General features: G+C 42.4%; 1 protein-coding gene across 2 annotated transcripts in view; it reads left to right on the top strand.

The window, feature by feature from the left end:
• The window catches only part of PDXK (pyridoxal kinase), a 99,292-nt gene that overhangs the window by 11,553 nt on the left and 68,786 nt on the right, over positions 1-18,953 (top strand). For both annotated transcript variants that reach the window (XR_008596657.1, XM_054973456.1), the window contains exon 2: positions 8,215-8,269. Coding sequence is in view for 1 of the 2 variants with exons in the window: in XM_054973456.1 (XP_054829431.1) it covers positions 8,215-8,269 (55 nt within the window). In the remaining variant the exon portion in view is untranslated. The remainder of the gene's footprint in view (positions 1-8,214; positions 8,270-18,953) is intronic.

The raw sequence follows: 18,953 nt of genomic DNA, 5'->3' as shown, positions 1-18,953 counted from the left end.
ATATTTTTCTGATTGTTTGGAGTGGAATAGATCTGCACAAGAAGAAACTAAGTGTGAGGAGGGAGGGGCAAGCAGTACAAAATGAAAGTGAAACTTTTTGAGCACAATACTGCACAAGTCTTTGGATCTTTTGTGTGTATGACTTGAGGTTTATCATATTCTTTCCTTGGAGGAAAAAACCTATAATGGCAGCAGGCCGTAAAAGAGACCCAGTTTGGGAATACTTTAATGAAGTTCCTTTACCTATCGGTAAGGCAGGCATCTACTTGCATATTAAAGTTATACCAGCAAGAATTAGTCTTTATGTAGAAAACTATGATTTAAATCAAGCCTTAATGACTAGTGATTTAAATCGTGATTTAAATCAGTTTGATTTAAATCAAATCCACCCTGCTTTAATTTGCCTGTATTGTAACCAGCCATATTTGAATGGCAAATCCTCATTTCGTCTAAGCTTCAACTCATCCTTTTCTAGTATTGATAATTCTTTGAGGGTAAGCCATTCCTTTCCCTGGTATTCCAAATTTGGGTTAATTACTTCAGCTGGTATAATCCAAAGTGGTTTCTTTTCTTCTATGAGTTTCTTGTATTTAAGCCAAGTTAGCAATAAATTTCTTCTTAGGTAGTGGTGCTGAAACATTGCATCCATTTTATATTTTTCATACCACATATATCCATGCCATCCAAATAATTTATTATATCCTTCCAACATTAATAACTTATGATTGGTCAAGGACACCCATTATTTTATCCACACCAAACATATCGCTTCATGATAAAGTCTTAGGTCAGGTAACTGCATTCCTCCTCTTTCCTTTGCATCACATAAGACTTTCATTTTTACTCTTGGCTTCTTCCCTGCCCAAACAAACTCAGATATTTTCCTCTGCCATTTTTCAAACTGTTTTTTATCTTTCACAATTGGTATTGTTTGCATTAAAAACATCATTCTGGGCAATACATTCATTTTAATTGTAGCAATACGACCTAACCACGACAGATGTAGTTTATTCCATTTTATCCTATCTCTTTCAATTTGAGTCCAGAGCTTTTCATAATTATTCTTAAATAAATCTATATTCTTAGCAGTGAGCTCTATCCCCAAATATTTGATTTTGTGTACCACTTCGCAGTTTGTTAATTCACTTAATTCTTGCTGCTTGAGTGAAGATGGCATTCTCATGCCCTGTTGCTGTGCACTCTTGTTGTCATCCCCGGCCTCATCCTTCCCTTCTTTCTCTTGTCCCCTTGGTACAGAAGTGTGGAGCTTAGCTGTGCCATCTTGAAGGCAGAGCTAAGCTCTGCCCCCCCCATCTATTGGCTGTGGGTAGAGCTTCCACACAGAAACTGTGCCTATGGCCATTCCTCATTTCCAAAGGAGGTTTTCCTTTGATCCATTTTAAACTGGGAAGCTGAACTCATGCATAGAATGAGGATAATGCCATGTGGAAGCTCCTAAAAAATGCAGGGACATGCTGCTGTCCATTTGGGGTGGAAGCAGCCTGAAGTTGAAACCTTTACTGTTAAGGAAAAGTTGTCAATGCACAACTTTTCCTATGAAATTCCGTTTGTATTTGCTGGAATGTTGTAGCTAGTAATATAGCTGAGTAATTGACAGTATGAATTTGAGCACCATTGCGGGGAGTATAGGATTGGGTGCTTGGAGCAGTTGTTCTTCAAGAAGCAAATACAAATGCTGAACACATACTGTTTTTCAAGCTGCCCTAGTTTTCAAAAGCAGTTTGCCGTGTAGCTGAATGTGGTAGAGTAGTGGGTTACTGTTCCAGAAAAACAAGTCTAAAGTTCACTTGGGTGCACAGAACTGTTTGTACATTTGCGTCTGTGTGAGAGAGAGAGGGGTGGGGGGAGAGAGGGAGAGGGAGAGAACACCCCTACTGAGAGGTACATTTGAACTATTAGGATCCCTTCAAGGTCATAATGGAATATATGAGTCAGCATTGTTTCCACTACTAAGCTCATCGACGGCTAATACAATACCCCTTCCCACTGTGATGCATTATTGTTGCCTTGCTTCTTATCTGTAAGACAATTGCCCATTCACTGTAATGCATTATTACCCAGACAATATATCTCCAAAATCTTAATGAGTTCTCTGTGCCTCACTGTATTCAGTTCTCTCAAATAAGCTTGAACAATGTAGTTCCACTATATCAGCCTGATGCACTGTGTTAAATAATAGAGAAGAAGAGAAATCAAATTGGGTTGGACTGACTTTTGATTTGTTGACGTATGCTGCCCATTACATTCTGCTGATCAAATTACTCTGACTTTTAAAAGTTTATCGGAGATGAAATCAGCATAACAAGGGTGTAAAGTGTTGCCAAGCTCATCTTTCCTTTAGACAGGATGTTCAAAAATGAATTGTGACCCTTAAACTAAACTAGAGGCGGTCAGCATCCCAAATCCTAAATCTCCCTAGCATAGCACAGCTGTACTCTGCTGCACTGGCAAACAATGCATAATGGTTTTGTTTCTGCTTTTTATGCTGCCACTATAATATTTCAGTGGAGTTTGTAGGGGGACAGAGTGGACACTGAAGACTCAGACAAAGCTTGCTTATTTCTTCTGGGCAAGTTTTTCTTCAGATAATACAGCAGAAGTCCTTGATGACCAATTTCTATTCAGTGAATTTGCATGATCTAATTAAATATATTCTGAATGCAAGTGAGGGAAGAATTTTGGTTCTTTGCCTAAAGCAAGATGTAAAGTGCACCCCTGTGATACTCCTCTGGCTAAATCAAAAGGGTGTCTTGTGCTACCTTAAAGGCTAATCTGTTTATTATTACATACACTTCTATGGATCAGAGCTCACTGAGCCCACTTCATCAGATGCATAAAGTTTGCCTCAATTGGCAAACACACATTGTATAAAGAGGGGGATCTAAATGTTCAGGTTAAATGGCTATGAAATGCAAGAACAATAGTCAATGCTCAAGGCTCAATTATACACAAGATGGTGTATACAGTGACAATTCACAGCTGTAGTAGTAAGTGATAGCAAAACTTTTTAGACTTGTTTGCTAAGTTAACACCTATAGTATAATAGTGTCAAGCAGATTCCTCTAGAATTTCTCTTGCTAGCAACAGGTTTGGCAATTAGAGGTGTTAATGTTTTGAACTTGCCAATTTTCATTGTATTATTAAATTCTATTTTTCTGGTTTTGTTTGTGTAGAACGACTTGCTTTTTAAAATATGTTGAAAGTGATGATTGTTTCTTCCTCTACCTTCTTTCCTAGAGTTGTAACATAGGCCTACTATACTTGTATCCAAGACAAATTGCCTTAGGTTCAAAAGGAAAAAAAAATGGGGAATGAGTTTATAATGTGTTTGCATATGCCGGTAGTAGTTAAACTAGTTACTATAATGTATTGTCGAAGGCAATACACTTGTTACTATAATGTATTGTCGAAATCCACAACAACCATATTTACTATAATCATGGTTGCTACATTGACCCTAAATTACAGTCAGTGTGTAGAGCTATGTTTAGAAATTACATTATGTCTCTAATGAAGTAGACTCTGGTTTATGTCATGATACACTCATTCATCTTTAAAGTGCATTGAGATTCTTATTGTTTTTGGTGTTTTTTGCCTTTTGGATTTGAATCTTAAATGACAGCTGAGGTATGCTTGATCCCCAACAATGGTTTCGTAATGGGTTTCTCCTTTCTGCTTTTCCAGCTACTAATTTAAAATTTCCCCCCTCACTTGTGTGGAACATGCAAGAAACAAAGCATCAATGGATGCAAAATCTTTCTTGTTGCTCTGCATAGCCAACAGTCATCTATTTTTGGCCTCTTTGCAAGTGATATCTGGTCATTTTTAAAGTGTCCTGATTGGGATTTAATTGTGCCTTTTCTGCATTTGAAAGTTTTTAGCCCAGCCTCTGCTTAAGAATGAAAAGTTTTAAATGTTCATACATTTTAAATGAAGTAATATGCAGGTGAGCAATGACTATCCCCCCCCCTCAAAGTGGCTGGGGAAAAAGATTAGAAGAAAAAAAAACCTGATTGTAGATGTGACATCAATAAAACTATTTACATTCTCCCATTAATCCTCTTTGACAGTCTTGACATTGGAAAAATGCTTTGTCCCAAATACTGAGTTGTTGCTGCTTAATAGGAAAAAAAATGCTGTGCCTAGTAACTATTGTTGCTTTAAATCACAGTAACTTTCAAAAGGGTCTACATGCCTTACCCTACAATTATTAGTCTCCCAATAAAACAGGTAGACATTTCAGATGCACACCCTCTTAAGTAAATGGGATGAAGTGTTTGGACGCCCTTCAGAATTTTGGGATATCCTAGCAGAGAAACTCTGTAATAATTGTGCAATGCAGGCATCAACCAATTAAAAACCATGATACATTACAGTTTGCCATGTCCCAGCATCCAAAATTAAAGTATGTAATGACTGTTAAAACAAGCTAGGTATTACGTTCGAATCCCATCTCTATCATGGAAGCTTGCTAGGTGACCAGTCACAAACTTTCAGCCTAACCTACCTCACAGAATTGTTGTGAGGATAAATGGAGGATTTAAAGCGGTATGTGGGCTACAGCTGGAAGTGAAAATCACCAATGGCACCATGCTACCTGATTGGACTTTCCGCTTGCTCGTGTGTAGTGGATTCTGATCTGACTATATTTAAACTCACATTTAGGCCTTCTTTATACTTTCAAACCTTTTGGATTGCACTCAGACACTGATATATGAGGCAATTTAAACCTGCTATTATAATGTCAGTAAGTACTGTGGCTGACTTGTTTGTCTATCTGTATCTATTAGAAATTGCAATAAATGTTTGATGCTTGTTTCTAATGACTATTTAATCAAAGCAACAGTTCAGTTCAATGTACTGGGTTTTTTTCCCTTCAGTGGTACCATCCTTAAGATAGAAGTGAAATTTAACTTGCTAATACATGCTTCTATTTAGGGTTTACTGTCTGCATTTTAGATTCTGATACTGTCTGCCCGTTTGTGCATCTTCATTGTTGTTACACTGAAGATCTTGATACACATGCTTTCTGAATTTCAAAATGATGAAATTCAAATTGAAAAAATACAGCTTGCATGAAATTGTATAAAAGATAAAATTATATAAAATGTACACCTCTTACAGTACTGCTCAGAGCACATTGACTTCAAAAGTGCATAAAAGGGGGGGGGGCAGGCAGCATGTTCAGTGCCTGGCTAAAGGACATTTATCATACTGCAGTAAGCCTATGAGGCCCTCACTGGTAATATTCATGTGGCCTTTGCTACATTCATCAGGCAGTGACTATAGGAACTGTTTGCTTCAGTGAACCGTGACAAACGATTACCAGCTTGACTTCTTTCTTTTTCAATTAAACTGTGTGAAACGACCATATGGATCCAGTTTTATAATTATTTGGTAATTCCACTCAGGCTTTTAGCTGATGTACAGTATTTTAATTGCTTGCAATTAGAGGTCACAAGCAAAGAAGTTATACTCAAAGTCAATAGCACATGGAGTTTTTAGAAATGTATTAATATCAATAATTTTAAATATTTCAAGCTTTTCCAAAAAACACATGGAAAAGCTTTATCCATTTGGTCATGATCTAGACAGTCATATTTCAATCCTATTGAAATCAATGGAGCTTACATACTTTGAGATTGACTTATCTCATTGATTACGTTGGCGCTTGAATGGAACCAACTTTTCTGATCTTGGGTCATTCTGGATAATCCATTTTCTTTTGTTTTTTTGCTCCCATGTTCTCTATACAGAAGTAGCCCCATACAGTTGTAATAGGAGTGTTAGCATATTTGAAAACATAGAGCAGAACCACAAGTGACAAAAGGCACAGATTGGACACTTGTCTGCTTCCCTCAAGTTTTGATGGGAAATGTAGGCATCCTGGTCTCGCAGCTTCGCTCTCTGACTGCTGTCCAATGGACTTTTCAACTGTCACTTGTCCAACATTCCACCAAGCTGCCTACATTTCCCATCAAAACTTGAGGGAAGCAGACAAGTGCCCAATCTGTGCCTTTTGTCACTTGTGGTTCTGCTCTGAGTCAATACTGTTGAAAACACAAACTTTTCCATAGTGCAATAGCACCATACACATTATAGCATATTAATTGTTGACAAAATAATTAATATTCAAACAATGAACATATTTTTAAAAATATCTGTACAGCAACAAAGAAGGTGACTAAACCTTTTCTTAGAATATGTTTTACTGATTCCAATAGAGAAAATATTTCATAGGAAATTTCTTCAACAGTGCCCAACATTTCTGTTGTTTTTTTTCTTGTACCAATTGGGGAAAAAGTCTAGGGGGTGGGACTATACTTGAAAGGAAGACAACCTCTCAAAAATGTTATACACAAAGATATTACTGGACTACCTATAACTTGAATGCAAATATAAGATGACCCCCCACACATCCTTTTTGATGGCATACCAAAAAGGAAAAACCCCATAGTCTTGCATTTGAATAAATATGGTAAGTGACTCAAGGTCATCCATTGAGCATCATGAGTGGAGGCTTGAACCCAGAACTCCCAGGTTTGACATTCTGTTGTACAGTACTAGTTCATCAATTTCTTTCATGTCTGTGACTATATTGCCCTGCAGTGATAACTCCTTCTTTTTTTTCTTTTCTGAAAGTGGTAGTAATAAAAAAGAAGCCATATCACTGCCCCAGGCTATTTCTTACCATAATTATGTAGTTGTATGGTTGGGTCTTTGCACTGGCCACATTCACACAGTTGTCTTTGAGAGCTGGTCAGAGGAGTAGTGTGAAGACTCCTCTAACAGTCTCTGTATCTTCCCACTAGTAGAGCCAAAGTTGCAAAGCTATGAAACGGAGGGTCAGGCTAGAAACTATGGTGTCCATGGGTGCTGAAACAGCCTGGGGGGGGGGTGACAACAAGATTGGACCCATGGATGCAGTGACGTCTAGTTTGGTCCTGAGTAGAAGTCAGTTGTATCATTAGTTGCAGCAGATTTCTCCAGTATGTATTCTCCCCAGGCCATGAAAGAAACAGACATCCTGCTGTCTGCTAATGTCTGATAAGTAAGTGTGCATGCAGGAGTCCTGTTTCTGGCACAGCTTGGTCACATGGCTTCAGTTTACATGAAGGGGTTACCCTGTTATGCCAAAGGAAGGAACAATATTCCCCCCCCCTATACAGTGTGACTAGCAAAAGCTTCAATTAACCTGCCAGTAAATTGCCTGAAAATGGATCATACACAATTATTTCTGCATCATTACTATTGTCTCCCTATGACTCACTGTGCTGTATATAGTAACTTTTCTTTTGAGAAGATTTTATTCGTACCGAGGGAGATTTGAGAGCAAATATATTAAATGTCAGATTTTTCTGTGATATTTGCACAGACTTACTTTAAAAGTGAATGAAAATGTGGTACAGCTCAGACATCAGATATAATCCATTAACTCCTTGTTAAAAGTCATGTTAAAATGCATAACTCATATCTCCTTCTTGGCTACACTCTCTTATACTCCCCCTCCAACTGTTTTCAGGGATGGATCTTTTTGTGCTATTATTCTGTAGGATTTGGCAGACGGATCATGCAAAGGAATGTTGTTTATTGCAGTCTTCACTTCCTTTCCTTGCAAGATATTAATGCTGAAAACCAGACTTAGCTCTGATGAACATTCCTTTGTGACACTCCATAAGGTGAATCCAGAGCATTGTGCACTCACATTCTTAACCTTAAATGATAGCCACAGTGTCATCATCTTTAGGAAAAGGAGATTATTTTTGCTTGACCTTCTTACAGTAAAACCCAGTTTTCTATTTACAGTTCTATTTTTTTTCTGTTATCTTTTCCCCCATAGCATGAGGGTTTTTTAAAAGTTTTGATTTTGTTTAATTACCCAACTTTGACTTTCAATATACACTAAGGGCCAAGCTACAAGTGACGAATGACACTTGAACAACAAATGAACAGACTCACATGTATTCCTCCCCGTTCACTTGCACTCCACTTGATCACTTGTGATCAAGTGGAGCGCAAGTGAACAGGCAGGAGTACATGTGAGTCTGTTCACTTGCTATTCAAGTGTCATTCGTCAATTGTAGCTTGGCCCTAAGATGCTAGGTACACTGCAGGCCATAGGAATTTTATTTTATCAAGTGTCAAGGGAAATTTCCATTGATAGTTATTGTTCCTTTTATTTTTATGTTTCAGGTTTTGGGATTTGAAATTGATACTGTGAACTCTGTCCAATTTTCAAACCACACAGGTATGAACTATATTTGTATTACCTTGAAATAAGTGCAATGAGATGCTGGGGAGCTGGGATCAGATACTCAGGCATGTAGTTTAGCTGCAGAAAGCAGTGATGGGGTGATGTTGATCAGAGCCACAGTGCTGCAGAAGGGTGTTACGGCCCCAACTGTTTTAAGCTGGGATGGGTACAGTACAGCCCAGGGGGGAACATTAAAAAATCAAGACAATAGTAGTCAAAGTTACCCCCTCCCCTTCCTCAGGGGTCCAGGCATCTGATTTAGTTGTGCTCACTCTGTATTGGATATATCCATAATATAATTGGATATAATTTCATGTCCGAGGATCTGATCACATTCCTGGCATCATGTTGAATTTGGCTCTTATTTTTCTTTTTGAGTTTTAGATGGAATAAGCTCTCATTAACATGATTTGGTAAGGACCGCCTTGGATCAGGCCAAGCTCTGCCATACCAGGATGCATCCAGTTCAGCATTTTGTCTCCCTCAGTGGCTAACAAAGATCCTTGCACATTCACAAGCAGAATATGAAACAGTTTTTTGCTCTTTGTCCCCAAAGAGCAAACAACAGGTGAAGTATATACACCTGTATATACTTCGGGGGGGGGGTGTCCAAGGAGATTTGTAAAAAGGAAATGAACTTGGGCTGCGAAATATTTATGTGCGTTCTGTGTGTTGTGAGGTCCTAAATGAAGAACCATTTCTCTGTTAGTGACGGTGTCTTGGAATAAGTGCTGGGCAATGAGATATTTCCATGCCTGGACATCCACAAGTGAAATATTTTGAAAAATTAAACAAGTCACTGTGTACCCAACTACTGACTTAAGGGCTGAGTTTGTTGGAGAGACTGTATACAAGGTCAAGATTGTAGAAATAGGAAGTGCCAAGTGTGGTCATATAAGCAAAGCCTGAACAAACTGAGGCCACAGTTCATTTGCATTCTTTTGAGTTTTCTTGCAAAAGTTCAAGGAACCTTTGGAACCTGAAAACCATAGAGCTGATTTTAATTACTGTAAGACTTTTGATTTAGTAATAACTTCAGAGCTGAAGTTATTATAAACGTTTGTTTATAAACTCTAGGAATGTGCCAAGGGAATATTCTTTTAAATATAATTTTCTGGTTAATATGATTAAAGTACAGAATAACAAATGTAAATCAGTTTCCCAGGGCATTGAAAAGGACTTGCAACAATTGTAGTTCAACTTATATACACGAAAACCTTTCATCTAAATGCAGCCTTGACTGGAAAAAAATCATCAGCCCACCAATCTCTGAGATCAGGATGGTTAATGAACATTGCAGTATGAACTATTGCACATGTACATCTGCATAAGTGCTCCAGGAACTGTCCGTTTGGGTTTAAAATACTACATTTGGGAGTAGTTCTTTATTTTTAGGAACGGCTGGTTCGTAGTCAAAGAACCATGCGTTCTGTAGGACCACGTTTTTCCGAACCAACAACCTTCTCACCGTTCCATTGCTGGTTCAGACACTTTTGGTGCCAAATACTCCCTCTCCCAGGCGGTGGCAGTCTTTGGCTTGCCCCCAATCTGAGGCCTCCAGGCTTGACTGGTAGCTGCCCCTGCCAACTAGAGAGCTCCCACTCTGGCCTATCCAGCCAGGAAAGGGGGGGAGGGTTAGAATCTCCAAGGCAGCTGAGGAGATGGGCCTTCAACAGCCATGGTAACACCAATCTCTTCCTTCCAAAACCATGTTAAGCAGGTTTTTCTGCCAACCGGAGTGCTCCTGTGTTGTTCAATCTCTTGGCTTTGTCTATAAATAGGGGAAGCCATGTGATTCCTGGTTTCAGTTTCTCTAGAGTGGGAGATGGAGGAGAGCTTGGTGACTTGGTGGCTGGCTGTGGTGTTGGGATAGGGATTGGAACTTGGATCTTTGGCCTGCACTTCTGGCTGTTGAAAAAGAGACTGAAAAGCCTCTTTTCTTTTCTCTTGCTTTCTTGTTTTTCTTACTGACTGGAGACTGGGGAGGTTTTTGGGGAAAGGGTGGCTTTTTCCTTTCTTCCCCCCCCCATCCTAGTCTTAGCTTTTCACCACCACCCCCCCAGACTTTCCTGGGGATACCAGCTTTGGGGCTCTGTAACTCAGAGATCCGTATTGCAATCTTCATGAAACTTGGAGGGTGGATGGAGGAGAGCCTACTGAAACCCCCCTGTGAGTTTGGGCTCTCTGAGCATGAAGGGGGCCATCCTGTGGCCCCCCGAACCTCAAAGCGGTTCAGAAATTGGGTGAGTTCATTAAGTTTGTGTTCCGTGGAAATTAACGAACCATGAACCGAGCAGTTAAGTTTTTTTCATTCCATGCCCATCTCTAGTCTTGTTTCCTAGGAATCTGCAGATATCAAGCAGGAATTCAGAGTGCAATAACCCTCCCTAAAGTCGTACCACAGGGATGAATACAAAGGATAGAGCTTAATAGGTCATGTTGCAAGGTATATGCTGAAGCAGCACATCTGCAGGCCACCATAGAAAGGAAGGCTGGACCTTCTTGCCGCTGAAGAAACCAGTGGGTGGAGGAGGCATTAGGGCGCAAGCGCAAACCAGGAAAAAGCTATGCCTGTCCTGATTGTCTCCTGGCCGTGTTTCTGCTGCATCTGTCTCTTCAGCAGGCCCAGGCAGTTAGTAACAGGTAATAGGAAGGAGGGAGGTGGAGGGAGAAACAGAGAAAGCCAGGAAAAAACAGAATTGGTGGGTGGGGGGGCAGGGATCCTTGTGCAGCTTGCCTGGAATCCACTGTGTGATTTTCACACGGGTGGAGCAGTTGTCAAAGATTAATTTAGAGCTGAACTTACAAACGTAAGTCAACCATAATGAACCGCACAAGAATATGAAAGTATATTGATCCTAAATGAAAATATTTTCATAGCCAAATAATACACAGAATGCTGTATAGGAAGTCCATAGATCCCAGCCAATCAAGGATCATATCATGTTATGATTCTAAGGAGCCAGTCAGATTTGGCTATGAACTGATGCCACTGTGGACAATAATAATAATATTTGATTTATATACTGCCCTTCAGAACAACTTAATGCCCACTCATAGAGGTTTATTGCCATTATTATCCCCACAACAACAATCACTCTATGAGGTGGGTAGGGCTGAGAGAGCTCTGAGAAGCTGTGACTTACCCAAGGTCACCTAGCTAGCTTCAAGCACAGGAGTGGGGAATCAAACCTGGTTCTCCAGATTAGAGTTCTGCCACTCTTAACCACTACACCAAACAAAATCAAACATTGCCCTTGTTGTGAGTGGGTGTTAGCAAGGCAGGGAGAGGATGTTCTTATATCACCAATTTGTTGCACTGTGGCAGATTCCTTGACTTTCCTGTCTTCACAAAAAGGATAAATATTTTTGCTACAGCTTGCCAAATGGAAAGGTTGTTTGGCTGTTATACGTGTTCACAAAAAGCAGCCCTTTCCTCCCACCCCTCCCACCCACCTTCCGCTGTATTCATGATGAACTTGTCATTCAGCTGTCTATTTATTTATTGGTTGCATTTGTATCCTGTTCCTTCTTCAAGGAAGCAGAATTTATGAAATTATCCTGTTTTATCCTCACAACAGTGCTGTGTAACAGGTGGTCCTGGGTCACTCAGTGAGTCTCATGCCTGCACAGGCCAATAATCAGTTTGGCACTGATTTCTTTTCACTGTAACCAGTTGTCCATGCAAAGAATGCAGGCGCATACATGAAGTTCACACAATTTTCAAAGAAATTGGTTCATTCTAACTTCCTTTTTTATTTTACTTTTAAAATTGGTATTTCCCCACATGCACACCTTGACCACCTACTAAATCACCTTCTGACTAACACCCATTTTTTTCTGAATCATGCTGGTGATTATTTCTGGTCCTAAACTGATGAAAAGGAGGATGTTGCTATACCATTTATGAAGCTCAGAAAAATGTTCCTTTTAATCTTGCTGAAATACAGAGAGCATTTTAAGCTGAATCCCCCAAGGAGCTCCGTTGTTGCTCGGTAAGGAGTATTTACTGTGTGATTAGAGTGAGTGACTCACCTCTAGACGACATTGTGCTTTACACACGAATAAAAGGAGCTGTCATGCAGCCTACGTAGATGCTCTTTTCTTGAAAGAGAGGAAAGGGGGGATGAGTTGCAGTTTGTCACGCGCTCTATAAATTGCAAGAAAATACATTTTGTTGTTCAGGCTTCAACTGAATAAAGATGCCTGATCTGAAGCATTTTGCACATTTGTTATTAACATGTATATGATATATTTTATCAGTTTGCTTCCAATGCTTGGTGTTCCAGAGCTAAGCTAGTTTGTGTATTTTAAAGCAAATAATTTTTCAGTTTCAATTTAACAGATAAGATTGATTCAGGATCTGAAGAACCTCTTGAACTTCTTGCTGCTGAATTTTTTTGCCATTTGTGGTGGAATGTCCCCACTGACACACAGACACTACTTCATTCAGTTCTCTAAGGCATCTAGGCACCAGCAGACACCTGAGAGCCAAGCTACAAGTGACACCTGACACAGGTTGGACACTTGTCAGCTTCCCTCAAGTTTTGATGGGAAATGTAGGCATCCTGGTCTTGCAGCTTGGCTCTCCGACTGCTGTCCAATGGACTTTTCAACTGTCACTTGTCCAACATTCTGCCAAGCTGCCTACATTTCCCATCAAAACTTGAGGGAAGCTGACAAGTGTCCGACCTGTGTCAGGCGTCTCTTGTAGTTTGGCTCTGAGTCTCTGCCGGGTGACATGCCGGTCTCAGCTTGCCTGACCCTTGGAGGGGGTTTCTCTCCTTTTTTGGGGTACCATTGCCACCAACTGGCTGTTTTAGGAATTACCCTAAGAGACAGCTAGTGCTCCCAGCTTACCTTCCTGTGTTGCTGTTCTGAGACTCCACCTACTTCCTGCATTTCCTGTTACTCAGTGAATGATTATCATGGGGACAGTTTACTGCACTTGTGCACTCCCAGAGAATCAGTAATTTATCACATGACTGCCTCCCTTCCCCTAGTGCCATTTTTAAATACTGAGCTCGAATGTTGGGAGGTCTGTGGTATACAGAGAACAACTACCAGCCTTCAAAACAGTAAAGAATTTATTAAAGATAAAATTTCCACTCACATACTCTCAGTAAAGCATCAGATTGAGAAAGGTGTAAACACACAGTTCCTTTGTTCCTAACTCTGTACCCATCCTAGGTGGCCTTGTTCTAAGGCAGACTCTTTAAGTTTGGTAGGTACAGTAATATAAAAGTTTCCCATTACCTTGGCATCTTTGTTCGGGCAGCCAGCCCTTTGTCATCTCCACATGGAAGTGACAGCCTTTAGCTGGAGCTCATAGCCCCAAATGGAATCAGCCAAGGAATTTTATTATCTCTTATCCCCTGTGGGTCAAAGAATCCATTCTTGAAGTCCCCAAGGAGATGCCTGCTAACCTCTCTTCACCCCCTCAAGTCTCTGCAACCCTTCTAGGCTTCAGCTTCTAACTGGAGGTATGAGCCTACCATTTTATTGTTTCTGGCTGGGAAGGCCTTGAGCATTTCTAAGCCATTGATGAGTGAGGCATTTAACTTTCCTCCTCTTGCCTGTTCTTTGCCATGAGAAAGAAAAACTTAAAAACGGTGAAGGTTTTGTCCAGCCCAGATCAAAACTTATTTCTCCACATCATTGTGTGAAGCATTTGAAACTACAGGCACAAATGCATGTTGCAGTTGAAGCAATATACTGAATTATGAGTAGCTTCACTGCATGTTGTAAGTCTATCCAAATGTTCTTTTCTGCCCACCCCTTCCTATCAAGCTTTTCCTCCCACTGTTTCTCATTTGCCATTCATGTTCTTTTCCCATAACCTCCTTAAAAACTTCTCTCAGGAGACTTCCTCTAGACCTGTATTCGTTCCTGGAACTGAGACGCCAGTCGATATGGAGTGCTGCATCTCAGTTATTATCAGGAGCTGAGTGGAGTAAGCATATTACACTGATTCTGCAGTCACTCCATTGGCTGACTATCAGTTACTGGGTTTAACTCAAGGTATTGGCTATCAAAAACAAAGTCTTGCATGGCCCTGGACCTTATATCTGCAGAACCACCTTTCTTCCTATGCTCCAACGTGAAGCTTTGCTCATCTGAGTAGGCCTTTTGCAGGCACCACCTTGGGCAAGATCACTGACTGTCCGAACAAGCATTCTCTGTTGTGGCCCCCAGCTTGTGGAACGGCTTGCCCAAGGAGGTCAGGAAGTCTGTCATGCTTCTATTATTCCACAATCTATGTAAAACAAAATTATTCAGGAAGGCATTTTTATAAAGATAATAGGAGCTATACTGCAGAGGAGTTAGCCGTGTTAGTCTGTAGGAGAATGGTTCAGAAAAGAACTTTATAAAGGGAAAGAGTCTGTGGTCTAAACCACTGTGCATATAACATACCTGCTGTATATATTATACTGCAATCACTACATTATTTTCTACTGATGTAATACCATTTTTTCTGCTTTGTATGTATTTGGTATAATGTCTAATATTCTGTGCTTGTTCAAATTTTTGAAATCCTAGTCCTTGTACAGCTCTTAGATTTCTCATATGGATTGCATTGATTTACATTGTCATCCACTTTGAGTCTCAGGGAGAAAGGCCGACTATAAATGTAGTAAAATAAATACAATTGAAATTATAGATCCAGAGGAGTTAGCCGTGTTAGTCTGTAGTAGCAAAATCAAAAAGAGTCCAGTAACACCTTTAAGACTAAGCAATTTTATTGTAGCATAAGCTTTCGAGAATCAAGTTCTCTTCGTCAGATGCATCTGACGAAGAGAACTTGATTCTCGAAAGCTTATGCTACAATAAAATTGGTTAGTCTTAATGGTGCTACTGGACTCTTTTTGAATTGAAATTATGTATCTTATCTGAAACACAGAAAAACTAATTTGTTTTGTGTTGGAATTGCTTTTTTCCTTGCTATATTTAGTGTTTTTTTATGTTTTGCAGAAAATGAGGGAATTGTAATAAGCTTCTTGATGTTGAAAACAAGCTGTTGTAGAGTAGAGTTTTAGTGGGGGCTTTTAGCATTCTTAAAGATTCACTAAACATTCTGTGCTAAGTTTGGTGAGGAAAGTCCCTCTTGTATACCAATTTCTGAGAAGTCAGTTGAATGCAGAGTGCTAATGTATAAATCAATCATTAAATGAATACAAATGTCTCTAGTGCTGTACAAGAACACTGGATGAAAACAGATAGGCCTTACAAGAGGAATCAATCTGTTTAGAATTGTAAGGGGCCGTATACAGCCCTCTCGTTTGACCCCCTGCTAAATTTAAAAAAAAAAAGCTAGAGCATCCCAGAGAGATGGTTGGTTCAACCTCTGAAGTCTTTCTGCAGGACCTCTCTGCAGTAACAAACTGTTCCCACAATTAGGAAGTATTCCCTAATACTCAGCTGAAATCTGCCATCCTGTAATCTTAGACCCAATCTAGTTCTTCGAAGGAGAACAAGTCTTTACTTTCTTCTATATGACAGCCCACCAGGGATTTAAGAGCATAATCATGTCTCCTTAGTCTTCTCTCAACATATCAATTTGGTAAACATACCAAATTCATTCAACCCTTCTTCATAGGAATTGTTTTCCAGGCCCCAACCATTTTTGTTGCCTACTTCACAACCAATACCAATTTGACTACATCTTTCTCAAAGTGTGGCACCTAGAACAGGACATCGTACTCCAGAGGATGTCTGAATAGCGCTGAGTATAGTGGGCTTACCATTTCTCATGCCTTGGATGCTGTTTCCTATAAATGCAATACAAAGTCACATTCAGAGGCCCAATTGTTTTTATTGTTTATTTTGCTTCATTTCTTAATATGTAGCAATAAGAGTAACAAATTCTTAATTTTTAAAAACTATATAATGTGCAGGGTGGTTGCAGCCTAGGCTGATGGCGCGACGGGTGGCAGGCGCTGGCGACAAACTGAGACCACACAACTTTATTGCGAACAGCAGGTAAGGAGCGAGGGCAGTCATATGGATCGGATCCCCACGCATCGGCTGACCCACCTGCCAGCCGATGAACCCTCCCCCCTCAGGCCCCAGCTGAGGGGGGGCACCCAAGGAGCGGCATTAAGGGGGAGATCATCTGGGTGTACACCCCTGCATGATTCCCCTGCCGCCTGGTGGTGAGTCCGCCTGGCAGCCCCCGAGCTGGACGTGCACCTCCGTGACTCACCCCCAAGATTCCTTATGGGAATCCCCTTACAGGAACCAGGGCGGAGGCCCTGATTCCCCCAAAAGAGATCCGATCCAATGACCAACCGCCAAAGCTCCTACCGCCGCAACCACTCCAGCAGACCATCCCTGAGGTCCTGCAGCCAAATGTCCTGCCCCCGACGCGTTAAAGAACAGGCAGCAGCCAGACTCCAGGTTGACTAATTAGTAATCTTTATTGTGAATAAGAATAATGGATGGGATATAAATCACGCTCCTGATGAAGTGGGCACGAAATCTGTGATTTGCAGCCGGCCCCAGATTGAGCGTGGAGGATAAAGGTCTTAGCTTCTTATATATCCCTGTTGGAAGAATATGGAATAAAGGACAGCATGAACATCGTCATTAGGAGGGGTGTACCTCTGTAGTCTGTGCATACTTCTGGACACTTTCTGTTTATGCTGCTATAACTACTACTGTAGAGTTTATCTGAATGTTTACAAGTACTACTGTAGAGTTTATCTGAATGTTTATGCTATTGTATATGAATGTAATTTGAATGAATTTGATACTTTTCATGTTAAAAGTTTGCACTGCATATTGCACTGGCACTTTAAGAACTTTCAAAGTTTATTAACTGATTGGTGTTTTGTTTGGTTTCCGTGGGGGTTTCCCCTCTGTGCTGCTCAGCTTTCATTACGGAAACGGCCATTCTCTTTAACTCCTAAATGTCCTGCCCCCAGCTGGACAGATGCACCCCATCTGGGCGGAACAATGCCTCCATGCGGAACGAGATGTCTGAGTGCAGAATGAGCAGCAGAGATGTAATGTCCCATGGCGCGGGCCACCCTTTGCCGGATTCCGTCCACCTTCTCGGGGTGGCACGCAAAACGCCAGCAGCGCCTCTGGAGCAAGTCCGACCACAGGAAGAAAGTCCGAGGGAACAGCCCCCTTAGATAGTCCAGGTCGCTGCACATCGCCCGTTTCAGCTCCGGAGCCTCCCGCCTGCCCAGGTCGTTTTCTCCCAGCTGGATGATCAAGGCGTCGGGTGAGCTCTCCCGGCGGGCCTGCCAAAACAAGGTGGGAACCAGCGCCTCCCACCGCATGCCCCGGGAGCCAATCCAGCGAATCTTGATGCGATCGTCCAACCCGAGGTGTCTTCCCCATCCTGAGGACGCCGCATACTTTCCGGCCCAATGCACGATACTGTGGCCGCAAATCCAAACAATCCTCCGGCACCCTGAAACATGAAGCATAAACAGACTCAATGAGCCAGAGCCCGGGTGGGGCGGATGTAAGTGCGGAAGGCCCGGGACCGCCAGCGGCCGAGCTGCTGGATGGCAGATGCGGGGAGCCCGAGGCCTGCCGCCACCGTGGCTGCGCCAATGCGGAAGGAATGGGATGCGAAGTCCGCTGGCGGGAACCCTGCTGCCTGTAGGCATGCCCGCAGAAGGGCCGCGAACTGGTAGCGTGTAAATGGGGCGCCGCCCCTGTGCACCAGGAAGGGGCCAGGGAGGGGAGGCCGGACTGCCAGGAAAGACTGGACGGCCCTGACTGGACAGGTGGCCTGCTCCCGAGAGGCCCGCAGGATGACAGAGACCCCCCGGCCCCGTTGGTCAGTTTTGGATTGCCGGACTGAGATGGTGACCCTGCGCCTGGAAAGAACCACGTCCCCTGCTCCCAGGGCCCTGCCAGAGGCATCCTGGCGTGACCCCGCCACCAGTTCGCTGACCCTGAAGGCTCCGAAAAAGGCCAGGGTGAAGGCCACGCGTACAAGCTGCTCCTCGTACGAAGACCAGCAGATGTCGGGGAGCGCCTGCACAATCGCCCGCAGGATGGGCAGGGTGATGGGCCTGCGCTGGTCAGGTGCCCGTGGGGAGACCCTGCCCCACCCCTCTATGGCCCTGCGAGCCTGGAAACCGTCACATGGATCAGGGAATCCTTCTGCCTTGCAGACGAAAGAGATTCCCGACAACTCGCGCCGCATGGTTCCTGGAGCGAAGCCAGATCCTTGCAGGTGGGCCAGGTAATGCAGCACTGTGGTCTTGGATGGCGGCCAGGGGTCCCGCTCTCCTTCCTTTCCGACGAAGGTGAGGAAGCGCGCCACTGCCTTGGCGTAAGCCCGCAGAGTAGAGGGAGCCACCGAGCTGAGAATTCCCTGTGTCACTGTGTCTTGCCAATCTGCCACAGGTTCGCCGGGAACGGGTCGGGAGTGCGTGCCGCTTGAGGGACCAGCGAGAAGAACTTCTCCATCTGGAAGCGAGACAGCGCATCTGCCATGCTGTTATCCAAACCTGCTACGTGCCGGGCTGAAAATGAGATGTTAGCGGAAAGACAGCATAGAACAAAATGCCGGATGAGCCGCATGACCCGCTCAGAGCGAGAGGACTGCTTGTTAATCACCCGGACTGAAGCCTGGTTGTTGCACCAGAAGAGGACCCGTTTGTCCCTGAACTCCTTCCGCCAGATTGTAACGGCGACCAAGATTGGAAACAGC

The sequence above is a fragment of the Eublepharis macularius genome, chromosome 3 (assembly GCF_028583425.1).
Source record: "Eublepharis macularius isolate TG4126 chromosome 3, MPM_Emac_v1.0, whole genome shotgun sequence".
NCBI lineage: Eukaryota > Metazoa > Chordata > Lepidosauria > Squamata > Eublepharidae > Eublepharis > Eublepharis macularius.
This window is presented reverse-complemented; position numbering and strand designations above follow the sequence as displayed.